General features: G+C 44.2%; 1 protein-coding gene across 3 annotated transcripts in view; it reads right to left on the minus strand.

The window, feature by feature from the left end:
* The window catches only part of KIAA0319 (KIAA0319 ortholog), an 85,599-nt gene that overhangs the window by 24,399 nt on the left and 35,686 nt on the right, over window positions 1–25,514 (minus strand). For all 3 annotated transcript variants that reach the window (XM_073631158.1, XM_073631159.1, XM_073631157.1), the window contains 6 exons: window positions 24,873–25,101; window positions 18,527–18,650; window positions 16,350–16,482; window positions 15,430–15,578; window positions 3,644–3,795; window positions 1,110–1,248 (listed from right to left, as the gene is read on the minus strand). In XM_073631158.1, coding sequence (XP_073487259.1) covers window positions 1,110–1,248; window positions 3,644–3,795; window positions 15,430–15,578; window positions 16,350–16,482; window positions 18,527–18,650; window positions 24,873–25,101 — 926 coding nt within the window. The remainder of the gene's footprint in view (window positions 1–1,109; window positions 1,249–3,643; window positions 3,796–15,429; window positions 15,579–16,349; window positions 16,483–18,526; window positions 18,651–24,872; window positions 25,102–25,514) is intronic.

Genomic DNA, 25,514 nt, shown 5'->3' on the forward strand with positions numbered 1-25,514 from the left:
TGCAAATTCTTCTCTAATTGGATTAGGTGAACAGGTGTTGCAACGATGTCACACTTTCCACCTTGTCCAATCAGACAACAATTTTCATTCATTCAGAGAACGAAAAGCATTCTCTGAGTTACGCCATGACGAGTGGCTGATCTTTTGTGTTCACGAGAAATCAGGCCTGGTCGATGTCCCAGCGATCTCCATTTGCTTCTGGGTGAGCGGCCGGGCCGGAAAGCATTCTCTGAATGGTGCCCATGCTAAGCAGCCAACCTTCTGTGTTTATAATGCAGAAGAGCAGCCGCACAAGCATGGGACCCGTAAGCAAGAAGCGATCACTGGAGTAGTGGTATCTACTTCAGTGGTTTCCAGCTTCCAGGGGCATCAGCCAGGTATGGTATATACATAATTACATTAGTCCAAGCTGGAATTCTTCTTCAACTTGGATGGATGACATGGTTCCATGTCCTGCCTGGGTCTAGGATCAAAGGAGTTCCACAGGGTCACAGGGATTGATCTTAGAGACAATACAAGCACTTGCAAGCAAAAGCAACTGCCTTCATTTGTAAATTTTACCATTTTATAAGCCAAGTTCAATTTATTTACTATAGCCACATACAAATCTTTCAGTTTACCATGAAGGATAATCACTGTTCACTAACAGCATTAATGTATGAACAGCACCCATTTATAAAGAAAGCATTCTGGAATGTAAATATAATAAGAGGCCTTTTCCTGCAATCAAATATGTATTCAGCATACAAAAGCTAATTAGCTTTGCTTGTGTGCCTATTATTTGCTAGATTAGGCCATTTAGAGCTATGGAGCAGGATGAGAAATTAATGTACATCTACACAAGATATTAATAGTAAGTATCGCATAATTCCCTGCCAATAGGTCGGATCTTTCAGATATGACACAGACTTGCATGATCAATCCTGAAACAAATCCAAGCACATGTCACAGAGTCCAGATATTATTGTGTCAAATATTTCTTTGGTATTGGTCAAAATGTAGTCACTTTGCACAGCATATTGTATCATTAATACACTTATATATACGCTTGCGAGAACAAAAATAGAGCTACAAAGTATATCTCCCTGGCGTTGTATTAACATTCATACCAGGACGCACTTCCACTGTGGCTGTGTCCATATCTGACTCTCCTTTTGCATCTGTAACCTTCAAATGAAACAGATAAATTCCTTCCACCAGATTAGTCAACTGAAGAACTGGTTTGTGTTCAGACGAGTCCATCACTTCCTGTCAAACAATGATATTTGTACAGTTCACAGGGAAGAAAAACATAAATCAAATAGATGTATTCAATCGATATAATTTAGACTTGCATAGACACTGTACAGCAGAGTTCAGACTGAGGGAGGGAGAAGAAGCACGACGAGTCAATCAGTTGTGCTGCAGTGCAAGGAGAATGTGATGAGCTCATCAGTCTGCTGCACCTCCTTTTACTGTCCAATGACAAGGTGGGGGTGGGGAGGAGACCTAAAAGCTGGCATCACACAGCTGTGTTGCATGTTCATGCATATGATACCATAATGTGCGTGTTATTATTTGTTTTTGCATGTTGGTGTGCTGCAACGTAATTTACACCCAAAACCACCTTGCCAACAGATACTGTATGCATTGCAGGGCATGCTACTGCACTACTGTGCATTGTGGTGTGCTGCTTAACCAAAAAAAATGATACATGGTGTGATCTGGAGCATTAAGAGGCCCAATCAAATGATCAGACTGCCTTAACCACTTCCGGACTGCAGCACGCCGATGTACATCCCTACTTTGGGGACGGATATTGTTGTTATGGCAGCAGCTAGCTGCCATAACCCCGGTATCCCCGTGTTCGGCCTGTGGTCCGGTACAAGATAAAAGTGGTCTCTGCGGCGGATTCGCTGCGAGATCACTTTTATCGGAGGTGGGGGAGGGCCCCCCTCCCGCCACGATCCGGTGCCCTCCGCTGCTTACCGGAGCCGTTGGCAGCGGCGGAGGCATTCGCGTCTGTCCCCTGGGCTGACATGGAGACGAGTGAGCGGAAGATGGCCCCCACCCATCTCCATGACACTGCAGGGCGGAAGCAACGTCAAAACGTCACTTCCGCCCATAGCTCTTAAAGGGCCAATTTATTTTGTTTATTTTTTTAAATGACAATTTTTTTTTTAAATTGCATTTTAGTGTAAATATGAGATCTGAGGTCTTTTTGACCTCAGATCTCATATTTAAGAGGTCCTGTCATGCTTTTTTTCTATTACAAGGGATGTTTACATTCCTTACTGTGTTACTGAGCTGCAGCAGAGAAAAATCAGGTGTCCTCCACTGGCACAGGGCTGGGTTGTGTGGCAGAGCTGTGTAAAGTTCAACACTGGATGAACAGTAATACAAATGCTTTGTATTTAATTGTGCATTTTGCCTGCAAGGATAGAGATAGGGTGGTTGTCACATACTCCAAGCTTTCCCTCCTTGTTGGGTGCCAAGCGAGGGTAACATGGACATGGGGTAGGTTCTTTGGGCTACGCCAAGCATTGAACAGGGTCACCAACCCTTGCATGGGGAGTAACCCTTCGCCCAGAGGCGTGCTCACCTATGCCTGGGGCCAGGCAGGATCCACGGTCATGGGTAGAGTCAAACATAAAGGTGGCCTCCCAACTCAGCCACATGTCTGCAGTACCCAAAGTGTGGAGTTCCTCACTTCCATCCCAATCGCGTCATATGACGTCTTTGACTTTTAGTGAGGAAATCTGAATTTCAGATATGATCTTTTTCAGCCGGCGATTCTGTGCACCGTAAGAACAATTATAGCAGCAGTTCAGCCGCTTGACCGTTCTTACAGGCATCTCTATGACCGTCGGAGGACCGGGAGTGACGTTATGACATCACGTCTGGGCCCTGGAAGTAAACAAAGCCAAGATCTCAGTTGGAAAGAATGAGATCTGTAATTTTTTTTTTTATCTCAATCTTTCCAGCCTGGAGGAGAGATGTGGGGTCTTATTAGACCCCACATCTCTCCATAAAGAGGACCTGTCATGCACCATTCCTATTACTCACTCCAGTCCCAATGACCAGCAGAGATGGACAGCTAGGGAGGGAATCAAAGCACTGATACCATCAATAGTGAAGAACCTGTCACCTAACCAGGTACTATGCCAGGTTGCCTTTTTTCCCTTGCAATTATTCATGGCAACTACTTCTTCCTTCTTGTCTTTTAAACGAACCTCTGTCGTAGTGATGTTACACATACCCCATATTGTGGTTATGGGCCCAAGTTCTTTAGTAATACGCCAAGACCTCGCATGCAGCCCTTTGAATAACTTCAGAGCAGGCTCTGAGCAGCTGAATCAACTTTTACTATAGACTTAGCACAACATGTATAACATGCAATAACATCCTTTTCCTAACTAAACCTAGCTGTGGCTGCCCCAGGTTACATGTGATGTCTCTTTGAGAGAGGGGGGTAGAAACACCCTAGTGTTCCTTGGTGAACTGGCAGGAACAGGGATAGAAACTATGGTAGGGAGATATTACTGCTAGAGTCTTCGGTGGGTAAATTAAACCAGCAAGTGAGCTAGCCCACCAGCCTTCACTTATAGCTGAATTTAAATGTGGGTGGACCTTTTGAAATATCCTAATTTCCTTATTTACTTACCCCAGCTGCTGGGCTCTGACCATCTCTCCACCACTGGTATGATACTATCCCCTGATCATCAACAGACTTTGATCCATCTAGTGAAATGGAAGTATTGGGAAGAACGAGGGCACGTGTTCCACCAGCATGAGCCTTAGGAGGGCTATTTTTCCCTGTGAATGAAAATAAACATTTAAGTCATAGACAGTCCTTCTGAACAAAGAGTTCAGGAGGCTTTGCATATTAAATTAAAAACCCAGTGGTGATTAAATATCACCAAAAGAAAGCTCTGTTTGTGCCAGTTAAAGTAGCACAGTGCTGACTAGCGAAAAATACCCTGGTCATGAAGGGGGTAAAACTTTCTGGAGATCTAGTAGTTAAAAAAAAAAAAAAATGGGATAGACTACTTGGTCTTATTTCTGCTGTTACTCTTCTATGCTTGTATGTTATAAGAGATCGCAGTCTTGTTTTTAAGCTGACTTGTGATTGCCCCAAAATATGGTGAAAAGTCAGGAAAGGTGAAATCTGTCGATGCAGCAAGTAAATTCCAGATGCCCTTGGCAATTTGCTTCCAACAGTAACCACCCCAAACCCTGATGCTGGAATTTGAAGTAACAGCAATACATATTCATAGGGTTATGAAAAGTTGATGTATTGCATTGTATTTAAAGATTTTGTTTATTAGCCTACTCAATAACACATCTTTACATTAAAGCGGAGCTCCATCCAAAAGGAGAAGTTCCACTTTAAGACCTCCTCCCCAGCTCCGGTTTGTGAAATGGAGCTTTTGGGGAGGAGGGGGGGGCGGGTACCCGATTTTGACAGCTTCCACTTCCACTTCGATAGTTCTCCTTCCCCCCTCCCTCCCAAAGTCTTCTGGGACACATGACGGGTCCCAGAAGACTTTGGGACCAGTCACAGAGCGCAGCGTCGCTCACGCATTCGCAGTGGGCACCCGGCTGTGAAGTCTCAAGCTGTCACAGCCGGGTGCCCATAGTAAAGACACCGGCGAGGGAGGACACAGGGAGAACATGGCTGGGGTGAGCACACTGCTGGATCCTGGGACAGGTGAGTGGCTGTTTATTAAAAGTCAGCAGCTACAGTTTTTTTAGCTGTTGACTTTTAATTTTCACTTCAGAGACTGGAGCTCCGCTTTAAGCAGGAACTCTTCAATTTTAGAGGCTTTGTAAACAAGACTGTTTTATGGGGATGTAGTAAATATGTCTCTGAAATGGTGCTTCACTCTGACTCAAACTGTAATTGTGAAAGAGTATACATTAAAAATTAATTGACTAATCACCTTAAGAGCTATGTGCATACATATTTTTTATTGTCATAACTTTTTCATAAATGAAACAATAAAAATTACATATTGAAGAATTATGCATACACTGCCTGAAGTCACACATCACCTTTTAGTCTTCTCTTGTTCCTCCCTAAAACCCACAGATGTGAAAGAGGTTGAATAATTGACAAAGGGATTGATTTACTAAAACTGGAGTGAAAAATCTGGTGCAGTTGTGCATGGTAGCAAATCAGCTTCTAACCTCAGCTTATTTCATTCTATGCATTAAGGTAAAAAACCTTTTAAAAGAAAATGATGGGAATGTTCTTTTTTTTGGAATCATACTTACCTAGGTCGATGCAGCATTGGTCCAATGCTGCATCTGTCCCCCACCAGCTTTAAGACTGAGAACCGAGCGATCAAAGACCACCGATCACTTGGTTCTCAGAGCTCTCTGCCCCCCCACACTCACTGGAGTGCTGGACTGTGGAGGTGGCAGGAATGGCCGGCTCAGCCCCTCAGCGGCTCGCTGAGGGGCTGAGCCAGGTGCTGGTCCATGCATGTGGGCGGATCCCAACCATATGGTCGCAATCTTTCCCGGACCAGCTCTGTGACGTCAGCCCACTGTCTGCTAAAAACAGGTCACAAGAGTGCAGAACGAACTGCACTCCTGTGATCCACAGAAGTACAGCCAAACGAGCTTTGGCTGTACGTACGTCTCCTTTAAGTGCAGCTCCCCCCGCAACCCCCCTAAATACTCACCCGAGCCTGGCCTCGGTCCAGTGCTGTGTACTCTGCAGCAGCTCTTCTCCCCTCTCCTGGCTCTCATAAAATTTGTCTGAGAGCAGCAGGAGCCATTTAACTTTTAATATCACTTTTTTTTTTTTTTAACAGAAACGTTTTTTTTTTTTTTTCATTGAACAAATCAGCATTACAGCAGTCAGCAAAAGGTATTCCTGCAGGTACAGTGCAAAGTATTGCCTATAAAGATATTCCACAATTGCGAGTTATTAACCTACGATTCATGTTAAACCAATTTACAAAGGGGAACATAAGCAAATATATCAACTTGTTGTGTAGAGTATTGTCATTCAAGCAAACTTACCCAGTAGGGTACCATCAAACAGTGAAGGGCAATAAATCAGTATCACTGGGGGGGAGGGGGGGGGGTTTTGGGAGACTTTAACAAGTATGAAGGGGTAGATCCCTGAGGAGAAGAGCGGACGCTCAAGAGGCCAGCCCCTTATGCTCCGTTAACCACAGGCATCTATCCATGCGGACCACACCTTGTTAAATTTACCCGGGCATTGCCGACTCTCGTAGGTAAGTCTGTATAGAGGCATTACTGAGTTAACCGCCATTCGCCAGGAGTCAAGTGTGGGTGGGTTAGCCGATTTCCATTTGAGAAGTATCTCCCATCTTGCATAAAACAAGGAGAAAGTAATACACAGTTTAGTATATCTACCCCCCTCGACTTCCTCCAGGTAGCTCAGCAAGCGCACCATAGGTTCCAACGGCGTCTGGACCTCGCTCAAATCACTCAACGTCCTGACCACCTTCCCCCCAGTATGATCGGAGCCTGGGACAGGACCAGGCCATGTGCCAAAACTTCCCCACCTCACTTCTACATCTAGGACAGTACGGGTCAAGTTGTGGGTATATGTTGGCCATTCTAGGGCAAATAAGGCGGCACCGAAGCTACAACGACCTCCTACACCAACCTCTTATCCACCGCCCGTCCCGGCCGAGCTCAGAGTCCTCCTCGGCCAGAACTACACCTCTCTCTCTCTCTGGCTCTCGCGATACTTCCCTGACACAAAAAGGAAGCCCCCACCTCCAAGGGAGAGCTTCGCCATCGGCTCCTTTGGTTGGGGAAGGAAGCCGCTGGGGCTTTGGATTGTCCCGGGTTCCCGCGGACGGGGCCATGTAGGAGGCCGCGGAGCTGTGATCGACATTTGAGACGTGGAGGCAGAGATAGGACCCGCGCTGGTCCAGGACCCCAGCTAAGATCATAGCTACCTGCACTCAGTTGTCATATGGTTTATCTAACATCGCTAGGCGTGGAGGCAGAAATAGGAGTTGCGCTGGCCCAGGACCCTGAAGTAAAGGATCACAGCTATTGGCAGCTACTTCTTTGCGGTTTACCTAGCACCGCTAGGTAAGGGGCCACTACTTATATTAGTGTGTTTCATGCACGAAGAGGACACAGATTGAATTGTATTTCAGACACCTCACCCCTGTTTATTTGAGCACATAGGACCCTTTGTCATTGCACTATAAGAGGATATTAACACTTTGCACTTTATGCTGTTTCACCTATGCACTCAGTTGCATGCTACTTGGACTGTGTTTTTTGGTTGTTGGTTTTGATCAGCAGATTATTTAGGACTATTACTGCTGGGACACTGTTTCTTGATTGAGTAGATGTGTTCAGGTCACCTTAGCACTTGCACTTTTTATGCCGTTTTTTGCACATAAGTATTATTTATTTATTAAGGATACATATATTCACTGTTATTTGTATGGATTGTAAGTTTTTTATTGTAATATTTATTTGTTTACATTAAGCTGGTTTTGCATATTTATATCCACGTTCTTAAGATTTATTATCTTTTATTATTGCACAAGGTCTTCAGTGTTTACACATATTCATTTTATTCATAATGGGGAATCAGCATGTAGCCTATTGATTTTCCCATTAGTGGTTTACCACATTCCATAGTAGTTTATACGGAGATCACATACAGCAGTCCCCTGCTCTGAATAGCGCAGCACCTCTCCCCCCTCCATTTCTTGTGTATTTTGGGTTTTTGCTTGGCCCATTTTCGGTGCGTGCAGCCGTCCAGTCGCTCACTGTTTTTCCTTTTCCATTAGGGTAGCGCAGGAATACTTACATTACATTCCAGCTGATATGACCACGCTCAGTCCGTTGGCAAAGACCTTGGCCAGCAGTTTGGCATCCACATTTATCAATGATATAGGGCGATATGAGTAGCATAAGGAGGTGTCTTTTCCTGGCTTAGGGATTACCACAACAATAGCCTCACTCAGGGAGCTCGGAAGTGCCTCAGCAGTTAGCGACTCAGTGGCGTGGAGTCTAACAGATAGCTCTCCAGCATACAGTTTGTAAAATTTTACAGGGATACCGTCCGGGCCGGGGGTTTTACATGATTGAAGTATCTTGAGTGCCTTTAGAATTTCCTCCACCGAGATGGGGTTGTCCAGTTTGTTGCGATAGGTCGAAGTCAAGATAGGAATATCAACGGGCTCTAGGTAAGAAGTCAGTTACTCACTAGTATAGGTCACCCTGGAGCTATATAGGGTTTGGTAGACAGAGACAAAACAGCTGTTTATCTCTTCAGGGGAATATAGAAGATCACCACTGGGGCCCTGTATGTGCGAGACCAGCCCCGGTGGGGCAACAATCCCCGCCACCCAACCCATCCCCCTAAAACTGAGGAGGGCTTCCAACTCAAACCAAATCAGATTGTCGGCTGCAAAGGGGGGTCCTGTACAAGAGGCGACCTTAACCCTCCGGACAGTATCTGGGGGGCTAAGCGGCAGTCAGAACAGCTTCCACATCCGAGATATCCGCTGGAATAATGAAACGTACTGCATGGGACAAGGGACAAGGGGGAAAAAAGAAGGCAATTTGATGTCCCAACAGTAAGTGGGTATTTGTAGTAGTTCCACTGCAGCCTCAATGAGGAAGGAAACAAGGGGAAGAAGTCAGACCACAGGGATCTCCTAACTTGGCCCTGTCAGGGGCACTTACTTGGGTTGCTGCAGGTGGGGCAATTGGGCACCACCGATGCAGCGAGCTCCACATGTGTGAATAAGGCACAACAGAGGCAGCCATCCGGCCGGTGATGCCTCAGCAATGGGCCAGGCTGGCAATTTCAGAGGCCTGGGCCCAAGGGAGGGTGGTTGAAGGAAAGAAAATTGCATAATCTATGCCCAACCTAAGAAACCAATATTAAAATCAAATTTGGGACAGTTCTCATATTTTGTCAAACTTAAAGTGGATGTAAACCCGGATTTTTTTTTTTTTTTATCATACTGTAGAGTATAAGATTTCCTATCATTTGAGCCCAGTCTTGCCACACAGAGTTAATCCATCTCTGAGCAATCCTCTTTTATTGTTCAGTGAGACAATTCTTGACAACCTGAGAAAAACTTTGTCAAATACTCCACCTTGTGTGAGTGACAGCCTAAGACACAGGCATTATTTTTTTATTCCCTCATCCCCACTGCTTTCTTCAACAGCTCTGCAAGGATTGGCTGTTCCACACCTCAGCATGATTTGGCATGCTGAAGTCATGTGGTTACTTTCCTGTCTTTTCACAGAAGTTCAGTGTTAGAAATACACAGGGGAGTGTAGAGGTGGGCGGGGAGTCTACTGACATCACAACTCCACCCACCGAGCTCCAGACAACAGACCCACCCACAGAATCTGCAGTTTTTCTAATAACAGACAGAGGGGAGACATTTGACAGGTAAAGATACATGCAGTAGGCATGTATATCCTTATAGATAACCCCTATGGCAGTAGTTTAGAAAGGATGACATTGGGTTTACATCCACTTTAAGCTGGCCATACATTATACAATTTTCTTATTCAATTTCCTTTAGTACAAGGGCGCCTGCCTGATTGCATACACATGGAAAGTCTTTAGGCTTGACCTCATATTACATGGTTTTGGTAAATCTAAAAGAAAGTTGTACAAGAAAATTCTATAATGTATGGCCAACCTTAAGCCTAGTACACGCTGCTAATTTTTTTTCATGCAACCTAGCGGGGTGAACGAAAAAAAAAAAACCTGACAGCTCAGGTCAGAGCCACTGTACTAACCATCTGATGTTAGTACAGCGATCTCCCCTGCTGTTCTATTGTGTTCTGACAGGAGAACAGGCACCCCCCCTCCCACCACCCCCACCACCACACCAAAACGCTGCAGTCAGCGTTCTCAGCCATTGGCTGAGAGCACTGACAGGGAGCTGGTCGTCAGACCTTTTTCAGTCATGCCCCTTTGACAAAAGCCGGGCAAATAGCTGGCTTCTGTCGGATTGGGTGCAGTACAAATGGGCCAAATGTCGGCCGGTTTCCATTGAACTTAGCTTTAGGCGGGTAAGCTCTGCTGATTCCAATTTGTTTGTATTCAATAATTGTAACAAAAGGTCCTTCAATCTGGTGTTGAGGAATTTTTCCTTTTAGTAAAACTACTTTTCTAGCAGAGAAAAGCAAGAGTCTTTTCAGCTGTTTAGAGTATGTTCTCATTATGTCATTTCGTACTATAATGAGCAATTAGTATGGCAGATTAAAGCCCACAGTTGTCATCAGGAAGGGGGTGTATTTTTGGAAAATGACCAAAAAAAATTTAACATCTGCTGGTATTTTAGAACGATGGTAGGATTGGGATGAATGGTTGATTACCAATTTGTACATTTTATAAGGCGTGTAGGGTAATCTATGGTTTAAATAGTATAGAGAATAAATGTTCAGTGTATAAATAATTGTAGATAATTAAATAGTTAAATTGGTGCGTTAACACAAGAACAATGAGGCTCCATTCACATCTGTGCATTTCCTTGCATTTTAGAAATGCTCTGCACCAAAAATCGCAGTAAAAAACGCACCAAGCTCCGCTCTAAAAAAAAAGTTTGCTGTGTGCAGGGCAGCCCATTGCGGTGGGTGGGCTGCCCTATGTGTGATGAGTGAAAATGTTCCAAAACACCTCCCCACCTTGCAAAAAAATATGCATGTGGGAATGCGAGTTCCCGCTATGCAGAGATGTGAATGGGGCTTGACAGCTGAGTGTTTATGTCCACTCCCTTCTATGTACTTGTATAAAGATGGCCATACACTATGCAATCTGATTGTATACTGTGTAATTAGTGAGAAGAGTGATCACTGATTGATTGCATTTCATTTAAAAAACGTGCAGCTGGGAGTGGAAGGGTGGATGATGCAGGGTGTGTGCTAATGAGATCAGCTGGTCAACTCCTTCCTGTGAACAAACAAGAAGGGACTTATGAACCAAGATACTTTGCTTAATTCAATATGGATGTTAACAGATGGGGGTGATACCCTAACAACATCTGCATATAGATACAGCTGCTTGCAAACACCCAAGGTCTCAAAAGATCATGGGTGGGTGTGTTCCTCTGAATTAGAGAGCATATCAGAAAAAAAGGGGAGGGAAGGAGAACAAATTCTTCAACAAGGAACCAGCAAGGTAGCAAAAATATGATTTATTATAGAAAGATAATACCACATATACACCAAACAGTGTCAGAAAAATATGACAGTAAGTGAACCAAATACCACCACTAACAATAAAATAGACAACGTTGTCTAAAGACAAAAACAACATACAGATGGCCACCACTACACATACAATCACATCTGATTGGCTGAATGGACAGGGACCGTCTCATATATAGTGTCTATAAAGTAATGTTAGAGGCCAGGAGGTGAATGTATGCAGCCGTGGATGATGGGAGTCCGCTGTGCACGCTGCCAATGGCAGACATGGAGTGTAACTAGAAGTATAGGCCACGAGGGTTGCTGGTAGTAGCACTTGCAGGTGAATACTCAGCCACAGCTGATAACATACATAGGCAGCTGTGTGGATGCAGTACAGAGGTACAGGAGGGAGTGTGTGCCTGTATGGGTGGTGATGTATAAACACAGCGTGTTTGCTGAATCATGGAAAGATAATGGATAGATACAATCTCACCAAACCACGGACATCAAGGTATAGCAGGCATGCTGAACATTCCGATCCTCCTCGGGTCTTCTCAAATTATGCAAGGCAGCTAAATCCTCCTCTGGCCAAGTGGAAGTGGCTCGTAGGTCTGTGTGGACGAATGCCCACCAGAATAGTGGAGATTGGGGGGATGTTGTGGCGTACCGCCTGAATGCGGTGTAACTCCTCAATCACTTCCTGGTTCCGTGCGGCAAGGCTTCAGCGGCTTAGCAAATCAGGTCCCCAGGTCCCCAGGGCTGGTGGGTGGATCTGTATGTGTGCTACGTAGAGCGTGATGGCGTCATGCTGACGCGTTTCATCCGTCAAGGATTTCTTCAGAGCATGCGCCGTAGCAGGCAGCTTATATAGCCATTCCAGTTAGAGACGTGGATACGTCAGCTATCGGTTGTCTAGGCAACAGCGCAACAAATAGACGGCCATTCATATCATAAGACAACAACAAATAAAGGTAGAACGGGCCCGTCCGTGGGTGCAGCACCTTCTCAAGGTGATACAGGAAGAATTAAATAAAGGGGGGGAGGGGAGGGAAACAAGAGGGGGGGGGAAAGGGGGGGAGAGGGGAATAGTACTGAAGAAAATTAAGGTGGATATGGAGATCAGACGTGAATAAGTGTATTATCAAATAGACAAGACAAGAACAGAAGGACATGAGGTGTCTCCCTTAACAACTATGATGTAAGGAATACTGACAAGTTGCACTCATTATTTAACCCATGTGAGGACATACTGTCAAGGGTATATATCCACATTTTTTCTTTCTGGCAGAGAATCCTGTCGAAGTCACCCCTTCTAAGGGGAAGATTTAACCTGTAGATACCCTTGACAGTAAGTCCCGTGGGATCCCCACCATGATGAATAAGGAAATGTAGGGGACTGGGACGCTCGTCATCCTTACTGAGAATGCTCTGGACGTGTTCACTGATTCTGACTCCTTCCTGTGTCATGACCTACAGTCTGTAAGGACGTAAGACAGAAGCAATAGATATGTTTGGAATCATGGATGGAGGACAGTAAGGTAAGTGTGTAGATTTTATGGAAAGCTTTGATATTTTTGCAAAAAAGTACATGAATGCTATATTAATGCATAGGGGAGCTGGAATTTAGAAAAAAAAAAAAGTGAACGTAGCCTTTAAATATGTCTCAAATAATTATTTTGATGCATTAGTACTGGGCGCGCTCAATAAATCAAAAAATAAAAATGGCATGACATCTAGACTTGTAATGAATTCTGTTTGATCTAACAACATATACTGTATTTTGTTAAGAGTAATAAATTGCAGCAATACACAGCAATAAGGCCCCTTTCACACGGTTGGATAGAATGGTGCTTTTAGCTGCGGATTTTCTAATTTTCTACCACAGCTAAAAGCACACAATGCTTTCCTATGGCCCCATTCACACATTCACCCTGCGTTTAGCTGCAAATTAGATACATGCGGTCCTGTGCGGATAGAAAAAATAGAATTGACTGCGTCCAGCAGTGATTTAGCGCAGCTACCCGCACATAACCGCAGGTATTCGCAGTACACTGTGTCAGCTGCGGATAACAGCGCCGAGCTGCTCATGTGGAAAGGAAAAATTATTTTTCCTTTGCCAATGAGCGACAAGCACGGGGATCCGACTCGGATCCCTGCCAATGCCCGTCACTGTTTGGTATAAATCTTGAGGGGGAACTCCACGCCAAATTTTAAATAAAAAAATGGCGTGGGTTCCCCCTCAGGGGCATACCAGGCCCTTCGGTCTGGTATGGATTTTAAGAGGAACCCCCTACGCCGAAAAAACGGCGTGGGGTCCCCCCCAAAATCCATACCAGACCCTTATCCGAGCACGCAGCCCGGGTGGGTGCTTTGAGGGAGGGGGGCGCCCTGCGGTCCCCCCCCACCCCAAAGCACCTTGTCCCCATGTTGATGAGGACAAGGGCCTCTTCCCGACAGAGACCCCCGAAGTCGGAAGAAGACCCCCGAAGTCGGAAGAGGACCCCCGAAGTCGGAAGAAGACCCCCGGAGCTGTCTAATAAATCACTTTAAAAATCTGTGTAGTGTTTTTTTTATTGACACTTTTTCCCTAGGTGAATGGGTAGGGGTACCATGTACCCCATACTCATTCACATAGGGTGGGGGCTGGGATCTGGGGGCCCCCTTATTAAAGGGGCTCCCGGATTCCGATAAGCCCTCTGCCCACAGACCCCGACAACCAACGGCCAGGGTTGTCGGGAAGAGGCCCTTGTCCTCATCAACATGGGAAAAAGGTGCATTGGGGTGGGGGGGGCCGCAGGGCACCCACCCCCCATGTTGAGGGCATGCGGCCTGGTATGGCTCAGGAGGGGGGGCGCTCACCCGTCCCCACCCCCTTTCCTGGCCGACCGGGCTGCGTGCTCGGATAAGGGTCTGGTATGGATTTGGAGGAGGGGAACCCCACGCCGTTTTTCGGCGTAGGGGTTCCTCTTAAAATCCATACCAGACCGAAGGGCCTGGTATGCCCCTGGGGGGGAACCCACGCCATTTTTTTTATTTAAAATTTGGCGTGGAGTTCCCCCTCAAGATTTATACCAAACAGTCCGAGTCGGCACCCTGTCGGGTTGCCATGGAAATGGCAAACCGCAGCCAAACGCAACCGCAGCTAATCGCACTGTGCAAATGCAGCTGATCGCAGTGCCTGGAGTCTTGAACTCCACAGGAAAAAAAACATGCTTTTAAATTGCGGCAGAATAGCCGTACGCGTGAAAGGTGCCTAAATATTAGTTTGTACTATTTGTACTCCAGTACCTGGTTGCCTGGGTGGGTGAGTCAGAGGGCCAAAACCTGGGAGCCGTCAGCAGCTGGACTCATCTCCACTATCGGGAGCTCTGATAAAGAACAGGCAACTCCCTAGACCCTGCTCTCACCTTCACTAATCGAGGGGGAATGCAGAGCTCTCTGTGTCTCCTCTGTGAATTTTGCCACTGTCTGCCCCCAGCTGCTATTTCCTGGTTAGTCAGTCTTGTCCCTAATCCCATCCATGACAGCCTGACTCTGAGTGACTCAAAGAGACTGTCCAGGGAAAGCATAGATGCAATCATGCCATATCAAAGCTCCAAAAAACTCTTAGGTCCATAAAGTCCTTTTAATTCATATAGGTTGGCATCTAGATGCACTGGATAATAGTTCAGGCATGCATAACATACAGATGAAGAGGATCCCAGAATTGAACGCTTCCAGGATTCAGATGGTTGACAGGAAGAACTGATGGAGGCAAAATTGAAGAATTCATTTCTTTCTACTTCAGTTCAGACTGATTAACTGAAGCTTGTTTTATAGTCTATCCTTGACAACCCCCTAGAACATTAAACTTCCAGGCCAAGAAATGGTGAAGAATGACTACCCCATTACTGGAGAGTGCAAAATCTTGTGCAGCTCTACATCAAAACCAATCAGCTCCCAGGTTTTTTTGTCAAAGCTTAATTGAACAAGCTGAAGTTAGTCGCTGATTGGTTACTATGCACAGTTGCAGCAAATTTTGCCCTATCCAGTTTTAGCAAATCAACCCCAATGTTATTTGCTTTCTAACTAACTTTCTGCTCAAGGAAGAAATTCTAAGAAAGGGGAACGACAACTGAAGGAATGATCCTTCAGGATAATAATACTGTATATTGGGATAATATTGTACTTGCGTGTTGCATTCTGTACATCAGCAGGTATAGAGGCACAGTCTTTGTCTAACTATGAGCCATTAGCACACCTTGATTGTAATGAGATATGACTGATAGTATTTACCTTCTTTAACTTTAATGGAGACAGCAGCTGTGCTGCTTAACCCTTGCTGGTCCTTGACAGTCAAACGAAAGCGGTATGTTCCAATGTGCAGGTCAGAAACAACAGCCATTGGTTTATCACTGTTTTGAATTATCACTGTGGTGGGCCCACTGTAAAAAGGAACAAAACTATGTTAAAATAGCAAAATGAGTGTAGAATTAACATAAAAACCTGCATAAGTAGATCCCTTTGCAAGATGGTATTATTCCCATTGTACCATTGTACCTCCATATGCCCATTTATCAAACCAGCTTGAAAAGTGCTTCCTACTAAAATCCTCTTATTATTCTCTAACTTGCACTTGGAAAAAATGGAATCTATTAGTGCAGTTATCAAAGACACTGTTTTTTTAGAAATAATTTTAATAAACACTTGACAGTCCTGACCTCAACCCGATAGAAAACCTTTGGGATGAATTAGAGCGGAGACAGCGAGCCAGGCCTTCTTCAGTGCCTGACCTTACAAATACGCTTCTGGCAGAATGACACACTCCTAAACCTTGTGAATAGACTTCCCAGAAGAGTTGAAGCTGTTCTAGCTGCAAAGGGTGGACCAACTCAATATTGAACCCTACGGATTAAGACTGAGATGCCATTAAAGTTCATGTGCGTGTAAAGGCAGGTGTCCCAATACTTTTGGCAATATAGTGTATACAGCTTTGAAGCTGTAGGCATAGCGGTGCTTAGACACCTTCACATTCCAAGAGGTGGACTGCTTTTTTGCACAAGTAATTCAAAACAAAAAGGTACATTTATTTAGGCTACTACTTCGTCACAATTAGCATTTTTGGATGTTCCCTATAATATACAATAATAACTCAAAATAAATGCTCACTGGACATAACCTATTTCACTCGGTTCTGCTGCTTGATAAACTGATACCTGATGTTCTCCCATTCATAGGTCACAATGCCATGGTCATCTTTACTTCTGCTTCCATCTAGTGTTGTAGATTCCACAGGAAAAGTCAGTTCCTTATCTGGCCCAGTTTCTGCTACTGGTGGACTATTATTTTCTGCAGGAATAAAACATAACTAAATTAACATGAGAATAATGGCCATTTCTTTATTAGGTGTATAACCCCTGTGGGAAACCTGGGGTCCTGAAATATTAGCCTCCTGAACAGTCTATAATGTCAGCCTGCAACTCACATATCCATGTCAAGAATGGACTATATATATATATATATATACATGTATAATGTGTTCAGAACAGGCAAACTTAAGGCTCAACACAATACAATCTCCTGCGCTCAGGAGCTTGGTCCATGTGTGGCTACCGCTGAGGCTCTGATGAAGAGGGTACTCCCTCGTAACGTGTAAGCCGTTTGCGATGCCATCCGGTTCCTTTCCAACATCCGGTGCAGGTGTCTAGAAGACACGGTTCCGAACTTTTGGAGCAATGTTAAGCCTTTCTTTTAACATTTGTTTGTGAGTATGACTTTTGTTTTTACTATTTTAATACATTTTATCTTTGGTAATGAACAAGGTGGGTGTGCCCTCCCTGTTTTTCTAAACTTAAGGCTCAGGCAGGGGAGAAATTAAGCAACTAGGCAACAACCATAGGCATTTAAAGATACAGTCACTATATACAGTAAGTTATTCATGCCCCAAAAAATAATGGTATGGATTTTGCTGTGATGTCAGTTTTGGATGATACACAAGTACATATCTGTAGATGGAGTATAACTAAACTTAATCTGCCTGGACTATATATGGGACCTTATTGGGATTTTAAATGCTTAACCACCTCCCACCCGGCCACTGCACATATACGGCCTGGTGGGAGCTTCCTCCTTTTGAGTGGACGTTCAGGAACGTCCCTCAGAAGGAGGCGGATCGCGCGCATGCGTGCCCTCGCAGCGGCGCGATCTCGATGCGCTTGTGTCACCCGGACAAGGCGCATCTCCGATCGGCAGGAGGGCTCCAATCACAGTCGTCATGTGATGTAAACAGTGAGCTGGTTGCTAGGCGATCGGCTCTCCTCTCCTCACATGGAATTTGTCAGTGAGGAGAGGAGAGGGGATCGCTGCAGCCACCCGGTGATCAGTGAGTATGAGCTGTTTTTTTTACACACTGATCACTGGCCCAGTGTCCCCACAAAGTGTAGAATCACAATGTCCCCAAAATAGTGTCCCCAAAATACATGTCCACACACATGTCCCCACAGAGTAAAAACACCTGTCCCACATATGTAACAGTAAAATCATGTCCCAATGATCATCTGCACACATATGTCCGTGATCATCTGCGCACATCTGTACATGATCATCCGCGCACATCTGTACATGATCACAGAAACCAATTATTATACACTTAACGAAATTTTTTTTTTACCAAAGACATGTAGCAGAATACATTTTGGCTTCAATTTATGACATTGGATTTTATTGGATTTCTTTTAAAACAGAAAGTAGAAAATATTGTTTTTTTTTAAACTTCTGCTCTTTTGCTTATATCGCAAAAAAAAAAAAAAAAAAACTGATTTGTGAATACCACCAAAATAAAGCTCTGTGTGAACTAAATGATTTTGGGTACAGTGTTGCATGAACACGCAATTCTTATTGAAAGTGCAAGAGCGCTGAAAGCTGAAAATTGGCCTGGGAAGGAAGGGGGCGAAAGTGCCCAGTATTGAAGTGGTTAAAATGAAAGCTCTTTCCAAAAGCAGCGAAAAAGAAAATGTCAGCTCTTACCTTCTTTAGCCAAAAAAACCCTCTCTATTACATTCATTGACCAACAAAATCCTCATATTTGGGCCCCTCTGACATTGGCTTGGCTTTACTTTACTACTAGAAAATTCACTTCCATGCCTTCTGACCTATGCCCTGCCCAATTACCAGCTAGTTGGCCATTAAGGGTAGTCTCACTGGGCAGAGTACAGGAATGTGGGCAGGCACTCTTATTTTATAGAATAATGGCACACTAATGTTTATCATTACATCATATAGAATACCATACCACACGTAACTTTTTGGAGCAAGCAAACAATCAGAGCTTACAAGTACTTGTCCCTTTAGCGAGTCATGCAGAAGAACATGTACAATTAGTCACCTCACCTACCAGGCTCCACAGTTACAATTACTTGAGCAGTAGACTGCTGCTGGGCAGAATCTGTCACCGTCAACTGAAATATATACTCTCCAGGTTGTTCTGCTTTAGCTTGAAGGTATGGGGAGCGTACGCCCTGTGTAATATAAAAGTTCAAATCACATTTAACCCAAGAACCACAAGGATGTTTTAAAAATGGTTTGCCAAAAAAATAAAACCAACAAACACCATCACTTGTAGACAATGGTGCTTTGTGAATACTTTGTCATTTACAGTATAAAATATTTAAGTGTAATACAAAAATGTATATACAGTGTATATATACACACACACACCCAACACCCATTGTAGTGACCCGATCAATACAGGATAGATGCTAAAATCAAAATGCTATATACTAACCTTTCCAGCGGCTCTCAGACCCACTTTGCTAATACCTGGCTTCTTCAGGTATTCAACATTTTCGAGGCTGTCAATAACTATTCTTCTCACCACACTCTGTAGACCCTCCTGACAGTTTATATATCTTTACAGCAGGGATATGCAATTAACGGACCTCCAGCTGTTGCAGAACTACAAGTCCCATGATGCATAGCAAGACTGACAGCCACAAGCGTTACACCCAGGGCAGAGGCATGATGGGACTTGTAGTTTTGCAACAGCTGGAGGTCCACTAATTGCATATCCCTGCTTTACAGGATGTACGAGCCTCTGAGAAGAACCACAGTGTGCAGTAGGAAGAAAAGGATATTCACACATCTGGAGGTGTCAAAAACCTGCAGCAGCCAGGGATCAGCAATGCAGTGGAGTTTAAAGTAAATGGCTGCCAGAAAGTGTTCTTTTAGCATTAAAGTTCACACTGGTTTCACACTGGTTTGACAGTTCCAAATCACATGACAAGTCACACCCCATTGCCAGCAATAGAACCATTCATATCAATGCAACGTATGTCACAGAGGTTATGAAAAAGGTTCCTGTACTACTTTTTACAGGTTTAAGGCGCCTTTCACATGGACGGCTATTCTGCCGCAGTTAAAAGCATGTTTTTTTCCAGTGAAATTCAAGACTCCAGGCACTGCGATCAGCTGCATTTGCACAGTGCGATTAGCTGCGGTTGCCAATGCGATTAGCTGCGGTTGCGGTTAGCTGCGGTTTGCCATTTCCATGGCAACCCAACGGAGTACAAACTTGCACTGCTTGGTATGAATCTTGAGGGGGAACTCCACGCCAAATTTGGGCGTGGGTTCCCCCCCAGGGGCATACCAGGCCCTTCGGTCTGGTACGGATGTTAAGGGGAACCCCCTACGCCGAAAAAACGGCGCCTCAAAAACGGTCCCCCTCAAAATCCATACCAGACCCTTATCCGAGCACGCAGCCCGGCCGGTCAGGAAAGGGGGTGGGGACGGGCGAGCGCCCCCCCTCCTGAGCCGTACCAGGCCGCATGCCCTCAACATGGGGGGTTGGTGCTTTGGGGGAGGGGGCGCCATGCAGCTCGGATAAGGGTCTGGTATGGATTTTGGGGGGGACCCCACGCTGTTTTTTCGGCGTAGGGGGTTCCCCTTAACATCCATACCAGACCGAAGGGCCTGGTATGCCCGTGGGTGGGAACCCACGCCCAAATTTGGCGTGGAGTTCCCCCTCAAGATTCATACCAAACAGTGCCGGGCATTGGCGGGGATCCGAGTCGGATCCCCATGCTTGTCGCTCATCGGGAAAGGAAAAATAATTTTTCCTTTCCCGAAGAGCAGCTCGGCGCTGTTATCCGCAGCTAACACAGTGCACTGCGAATACCTGCGGTTATGTGTGGATAGCTGCGCTAAATCGCTCCTGGACGCAGGCAATTCTATTTTTTCTATCCGCACAGAACCGCATGTATCAAATTCGCAGCTAAAAGCAGTGTGTGAATGGGGCGATAGGAAAGCATTGTGTGCTTTTAGCTGCGGTAGAAAATTAGAAAATCCGCAGCTAAAAGCACCATTCTATCCGTCCGTGTGAAAGGGGCCTAATTGCGGCTTGCATAAACTTCTGTTAAATGAAGTCACAGGCTGTAATAAAATAAGCAGTGCAAATCGCACTATGTGGCTTTGAAATTACGTAAGTAGTGCAATTACAAAGCTGCACTGGTGTGAACCAGGGCTTAAAGGGAAATAAACTCTGCATTTGGCAGCAGCTATATGGAAGGTATATTCTCGAGGTCATCATTTATTTTACTTCTTAGTGAGGCACATGTATGTGCAAATCGGCTATCTAACACTTGATATGCACTTTGGCAGGTCAGTGACATACTTTTCACAGAATATCATAGTATAATAGGGTTGATTTATAAAAGCTAAAAACAAAGAAAAGCTTTTCTTGAATGTCCATGGAAGGACTCTAGATTGTACAACATCAAAATAGCAGGAAATTCCAGCTTCTTCTTAAATCTTTATTGAGCACTAACAGCAGTGCAACATCTAAAGTGCTAACATGTTTCGGCTGGAGCCTTCCTCATAACATACAGGTTTACAATAAAATCAAGTTTATATAGAAAAAGATATCCATTCCTCCAAAAAAGGGGCGGTACAATCCAATTTAAAATCAATTAACAATTAAAATCAAGTGAGGTTGGCAGAACCAGAGAAAGAGGGGAGGGAAAAATGCAAACACAGACTGAAAACTCTAGGGAAAAATTAACCCACTGTGGAATCAAATTATATTCCTTTAACCACTTGCCAACCAGCCGCCTCAGTTTTACTGCGGCAGAATGGCACGGCTAGGCAAAATTACGTTATGTAACGTCGCTTCGCCCTGTGGCCACTAGGGGGGCGCGTGCCCGCTGCTCGCCCCCCGAGCCGATGTGAGTGCCCGGCAGTCGCGATCACCGCCGGGCTCCCGCGATCGCTGGTGACACACCAAGAACCAGGATCTGTGTGTGTAAACACACAGTTTATGGTTCTCTAAGAGGAGAAGAGACTGATCGTCTGTTCATACAAAGTATGAACAGACGATCTCTCATCTCCCCTAGACAGTCCCCTCCCCCCTTCAGTTAGAACACAGAGAGGAAACACAATTAACCCCTTGATCGCCCCCTAGTGGTTAACCCCTTCCCTGACAGTGACTTTTTTACAGTAATCAGTGTATTTTTATAGCACTGATCGCTGTATAATTGCCAATGGTCTCAAAAATGTGTCAAAAGTGTCCGATGTGTCCGCCATAATGTCGCAGTCCCGATAAAAATCGCAGATCGCCGCCATTACTAGTAAAAAAAAAAAAAATAATAATAATAAAAATGCCATAAAACTATCCCCTATTTTGTAGATGCTTTAACTTTTGCGCAAACCAATCAATATACACTTATTCCTCTTAAGTTAAAAGCACAATGACACCAGCACCTATAGGCCACTGGATTCTGATTCTACTGACAGTATTTAAGGGGGCTTGTTACAACTTTTGGAGGATGGTGGAGAAATGGGGGTATTAGAATAGAGGGTCATTGATTTCTTATTTATAGATAAACCTGTGACCCCAATATTCCACTACATTCCAATGGTGCACAAACAGCAATCCCCTGTTAAGGGATGCCCAATAGTAGCAGGTATTGGATCCCTATTAGAAAGACTTAGTGAATGGGTTGATGAGCATTTACAACCCTTGATCAGTCATCTTAGAGATACAGGACATTTACTGGCACATAAAGTGTTTAATAAAGATTTAAGAAGAAGCAATCGAGTTTCCGGCATTTCTTGCTATTTTGATGTTTATGGGACACAACAAGTCTGAGCACCGTTATTCAGCTCATCATTCTACAATCATGCGGTAGAGCTTGGGTGAGTTTTTGTCTACATTACCAGGATTGTACAACAGTCTTTAAAAGTTATACTGCCACGTACAGGATGTTTGAACACTGGCACAGCAAAAACCGTTAAGCCGGCTGCCATATAACACTGCCTCCCACTATCATGCCTCCATTTACAATACATTTTTACAAGATTCAGAGATCAACACAACCTCTGGTATGCCTAATCTTATAATACTCACATAGTGAGTGAACCTGGGCTGAATGATATACCACAAATTAGTTCACAGTTGAAGCTGTTGAGCAGTTTTTATATTTTCTTGCCATTTTCTAGTTATACTGCGGCAGGATGGCTCACCTGCGTGAGCTGTCGTAGCTGTATGTCGGCTTTTTAAGACACTGTAGCAGGTGCGCCCGCAGCCACCCGCGATCGCTTGTGGCAGGATCCTGGTTCTGGCAGGGGAGAGGAGACAGATCGTGTGTTCCTACTAAGTAGGAACAACGATCTCTCACCTGTTCTAGTCAGCCACATTCCCCCCACCTAGGGAACACATTTAACCTCTTGATCGCCCCGTAGTGTTAACCCCTTGTTAGTGAAATTTATACAGTAATCAGTGGCTATTTTAGCTCTGATTGCTGTATAAATGTCAATGGTCCCAAAAAAAGTGTCTGATGTGTCCATTGCAATCCCAATAAAAATCACAGATCACTGCCATTATTAAAAAAAAATAATAATAATAAAAATGCCATAAATCTATCCCCTTTTTTTGTAGATGCTATAACTTTTGCGCAAACCAATCAATATATGCTTATTGCAATTTTTTTTACCAAGAGTATGTAGAAGAATACATATTGGTCTAAATTGATGATGAATTTTGTTTATTTATTATAGCAAAAAGTAAAAAATATTGTGTTTTTTTTTCAAAATTGTCGCTCTTTTTTTTGTTTAAGCGCAAAAAATAAAAACCGCAGAGGTGATCAAATACCACCAAAAGAAAGCTCTATTTGTGGGGGGAAAAAGGACATACATTTTGTTTGGGTACAGCGTCAGTTAAAGCGACGCAGTGCCATATCGCAAAAAATGGCCTGGTCAGGAAGGGGGGAAATTCTTCCTGGGCTGAAGTGGTTAATAATGGAGGAACTGAACACTGATGACATCCACTGGGGAGTGTGGCACAGGTGCGTTTCCCTTTCTTTCTCCCACTGTTTCAGCCTGGAAGAAGCATTATTCTGTTTAGGCTTCTTCTACGTAATTACTTTGGAATCATCTGGTTCCAATAATTGACTGCTTATAGTGACTTAGGCCCCTTTCACACTGGGGCGGTAGGGGGCGTCGGCGGAAAACAGCGCTATTTTTAGCGCTGTTTTACCGCGGTATTCGTCCGCTAGCGGTGCGGTTTTAACCCCCCGCTGGCGGGCGAAAAAGAGTTAAAACCACTCGTATAGCGCAGCTATAGCTGCGGTATTGCCGCGGTATAGCCGCGCTGTCCCATTGATTTCAATGGGCAGGAGCGGTTTAGGAGCGGTGAATACACCGCTCCTTCACCTCTCCAAAGATGCGGCTGACAGGAGATTTTTTCTTCTCCTGCCAGCGCACCGCTTCAGTGTGAAAGCCCTCAGGCTTTCACACTGAACAAACAGCGGAGGCTGTTTTGGGGCGGTTTGCAGGCGGTATTTTTAGCGCAATAACGCCTGCAAACCGCCCCAGTGTGAAAGGGGCCTTAATCACCTTCGGCTGCCTACCAGGGGTTTGGTATACCAGGCTTAGGCCTTCACAGTTATTTTCTTTTTGAAAGATGTAACTGCTGGTCTAACTTAATTTCCTTTTTTGGGAAGTATTGTTCCACTTGTATTTTTCCTCCATATTGTTGGTAGAAACTCTATGCTTCTTCAAGTACCCTCTTGGAAGTCTGTTGGACCGCATCTGAAACACCAGGTTGATCGAATATGTCTCCTCCAGACAAAATTTCTCTCCACATTGAGCAACTTGCTCTTCATTAGGCCTCTAGGCCTCGATGCTACTTAAATTCCACATCTATTGGTTGTCTTTGCCCATCCCTGCTTTTGGAGGTCCCACATGTCAGACTATTCTACAGTCCTGTGTCCCTCGAAAGATGATAAAGGAAATAAGATTTTTATGCTTGTATATTACATGGAGCCCCCTTTTTTATGTGGCCTTATGTACTGCTTCCTCACAAAACTCAAACAGCTTTTGTTTTGCAAGTGTCCTAACCTCCTGTAGGTGGCATTATAAAAGGCATGTCATAGACTATTCTACAATTTTGTTTCCCTCAATGGACTCTAAGTCAAAGCTTTTACAGTAAGTACAAAAATCTTTTTGCTTATATAAGCCATTCCCATCCCCCCTTTAATATTCTTATCTATACTGGGAACCCAGGAGAAAAAAAAAGATTGGATGACGATTTACAGTTTTTCTTAATTTGATTTTCATAAAACATCTGTGCTGATAACTGAATAAGGTAAATGTCTGTCTGCAGTGTTTGCAATTTCCTACATAAGACGTGTCCACATTTGCTATTGTCCTCAAATACCCACAACAGGCATACACATGATCCATAATACCTGCATAGTCACCACTTTCCCATTACTGCTGGGGCTCAGCGACCACTCATAGTTGACAATTTGATGGTCATCTTTGCTCTGGTTTCCATTCAGATTGATATGATTTTGGGGAAGTGTTATAATTTGATTAGGTCCAGCATTGGCAATGGGTGGCTTGTCCACAGGTTTGTAAACCATTACAGTGGCTTCAGTAGAGTTTTTAGCCCCATCTGAGTCAGTTATAGTTAACCTGTCAAAGATGAAAAACATTTAAATCTAGCATCATAACAAACTCAATATAAATACACTAACTTGCAATAAAAAAAAAAACAAGGAACCCACAAAAAAACTTGGCATTTTCCAACTAGCCATGTTTTTTATAAAACCATTTCAATATAAATTAAGTTGTATAGCTCATATTCCTAGTCATGTACATAAATAGTAGCTAACAGTGAAAATAAGAGCTCATCAACCACTATACAGTAGTGGCTAATAAGTAGTAGTGTAGTGGCTAATAAGTTCTTTTTTGCACACTAGGTCATCAGTCACAATAAATTAGTTCACACTCCAAAAAGACATGCTGGTAGGTAAAATGGTTCCTGTCTAAATTTGTATGAGGTATGTAGGGATGTGAGATAAGGGCAGGGACTGATGTGAATGTAC

This window comes from Aquarana catesbeiana, linkage group LG05, assembly GCF_042186555.1.
Source record: "Aquarana catesbeiana isolate 2022-GZ linkage group LG05, ASM4218655v1, whole genome shotgun sequence".
Taxonomy (NCBI): domain Eukaryota; kingdom Metazoa; phylum Chordata; class Amphibia; order Anura; family Ranidae; genus Aquarana; species Aquarana catesbeiana.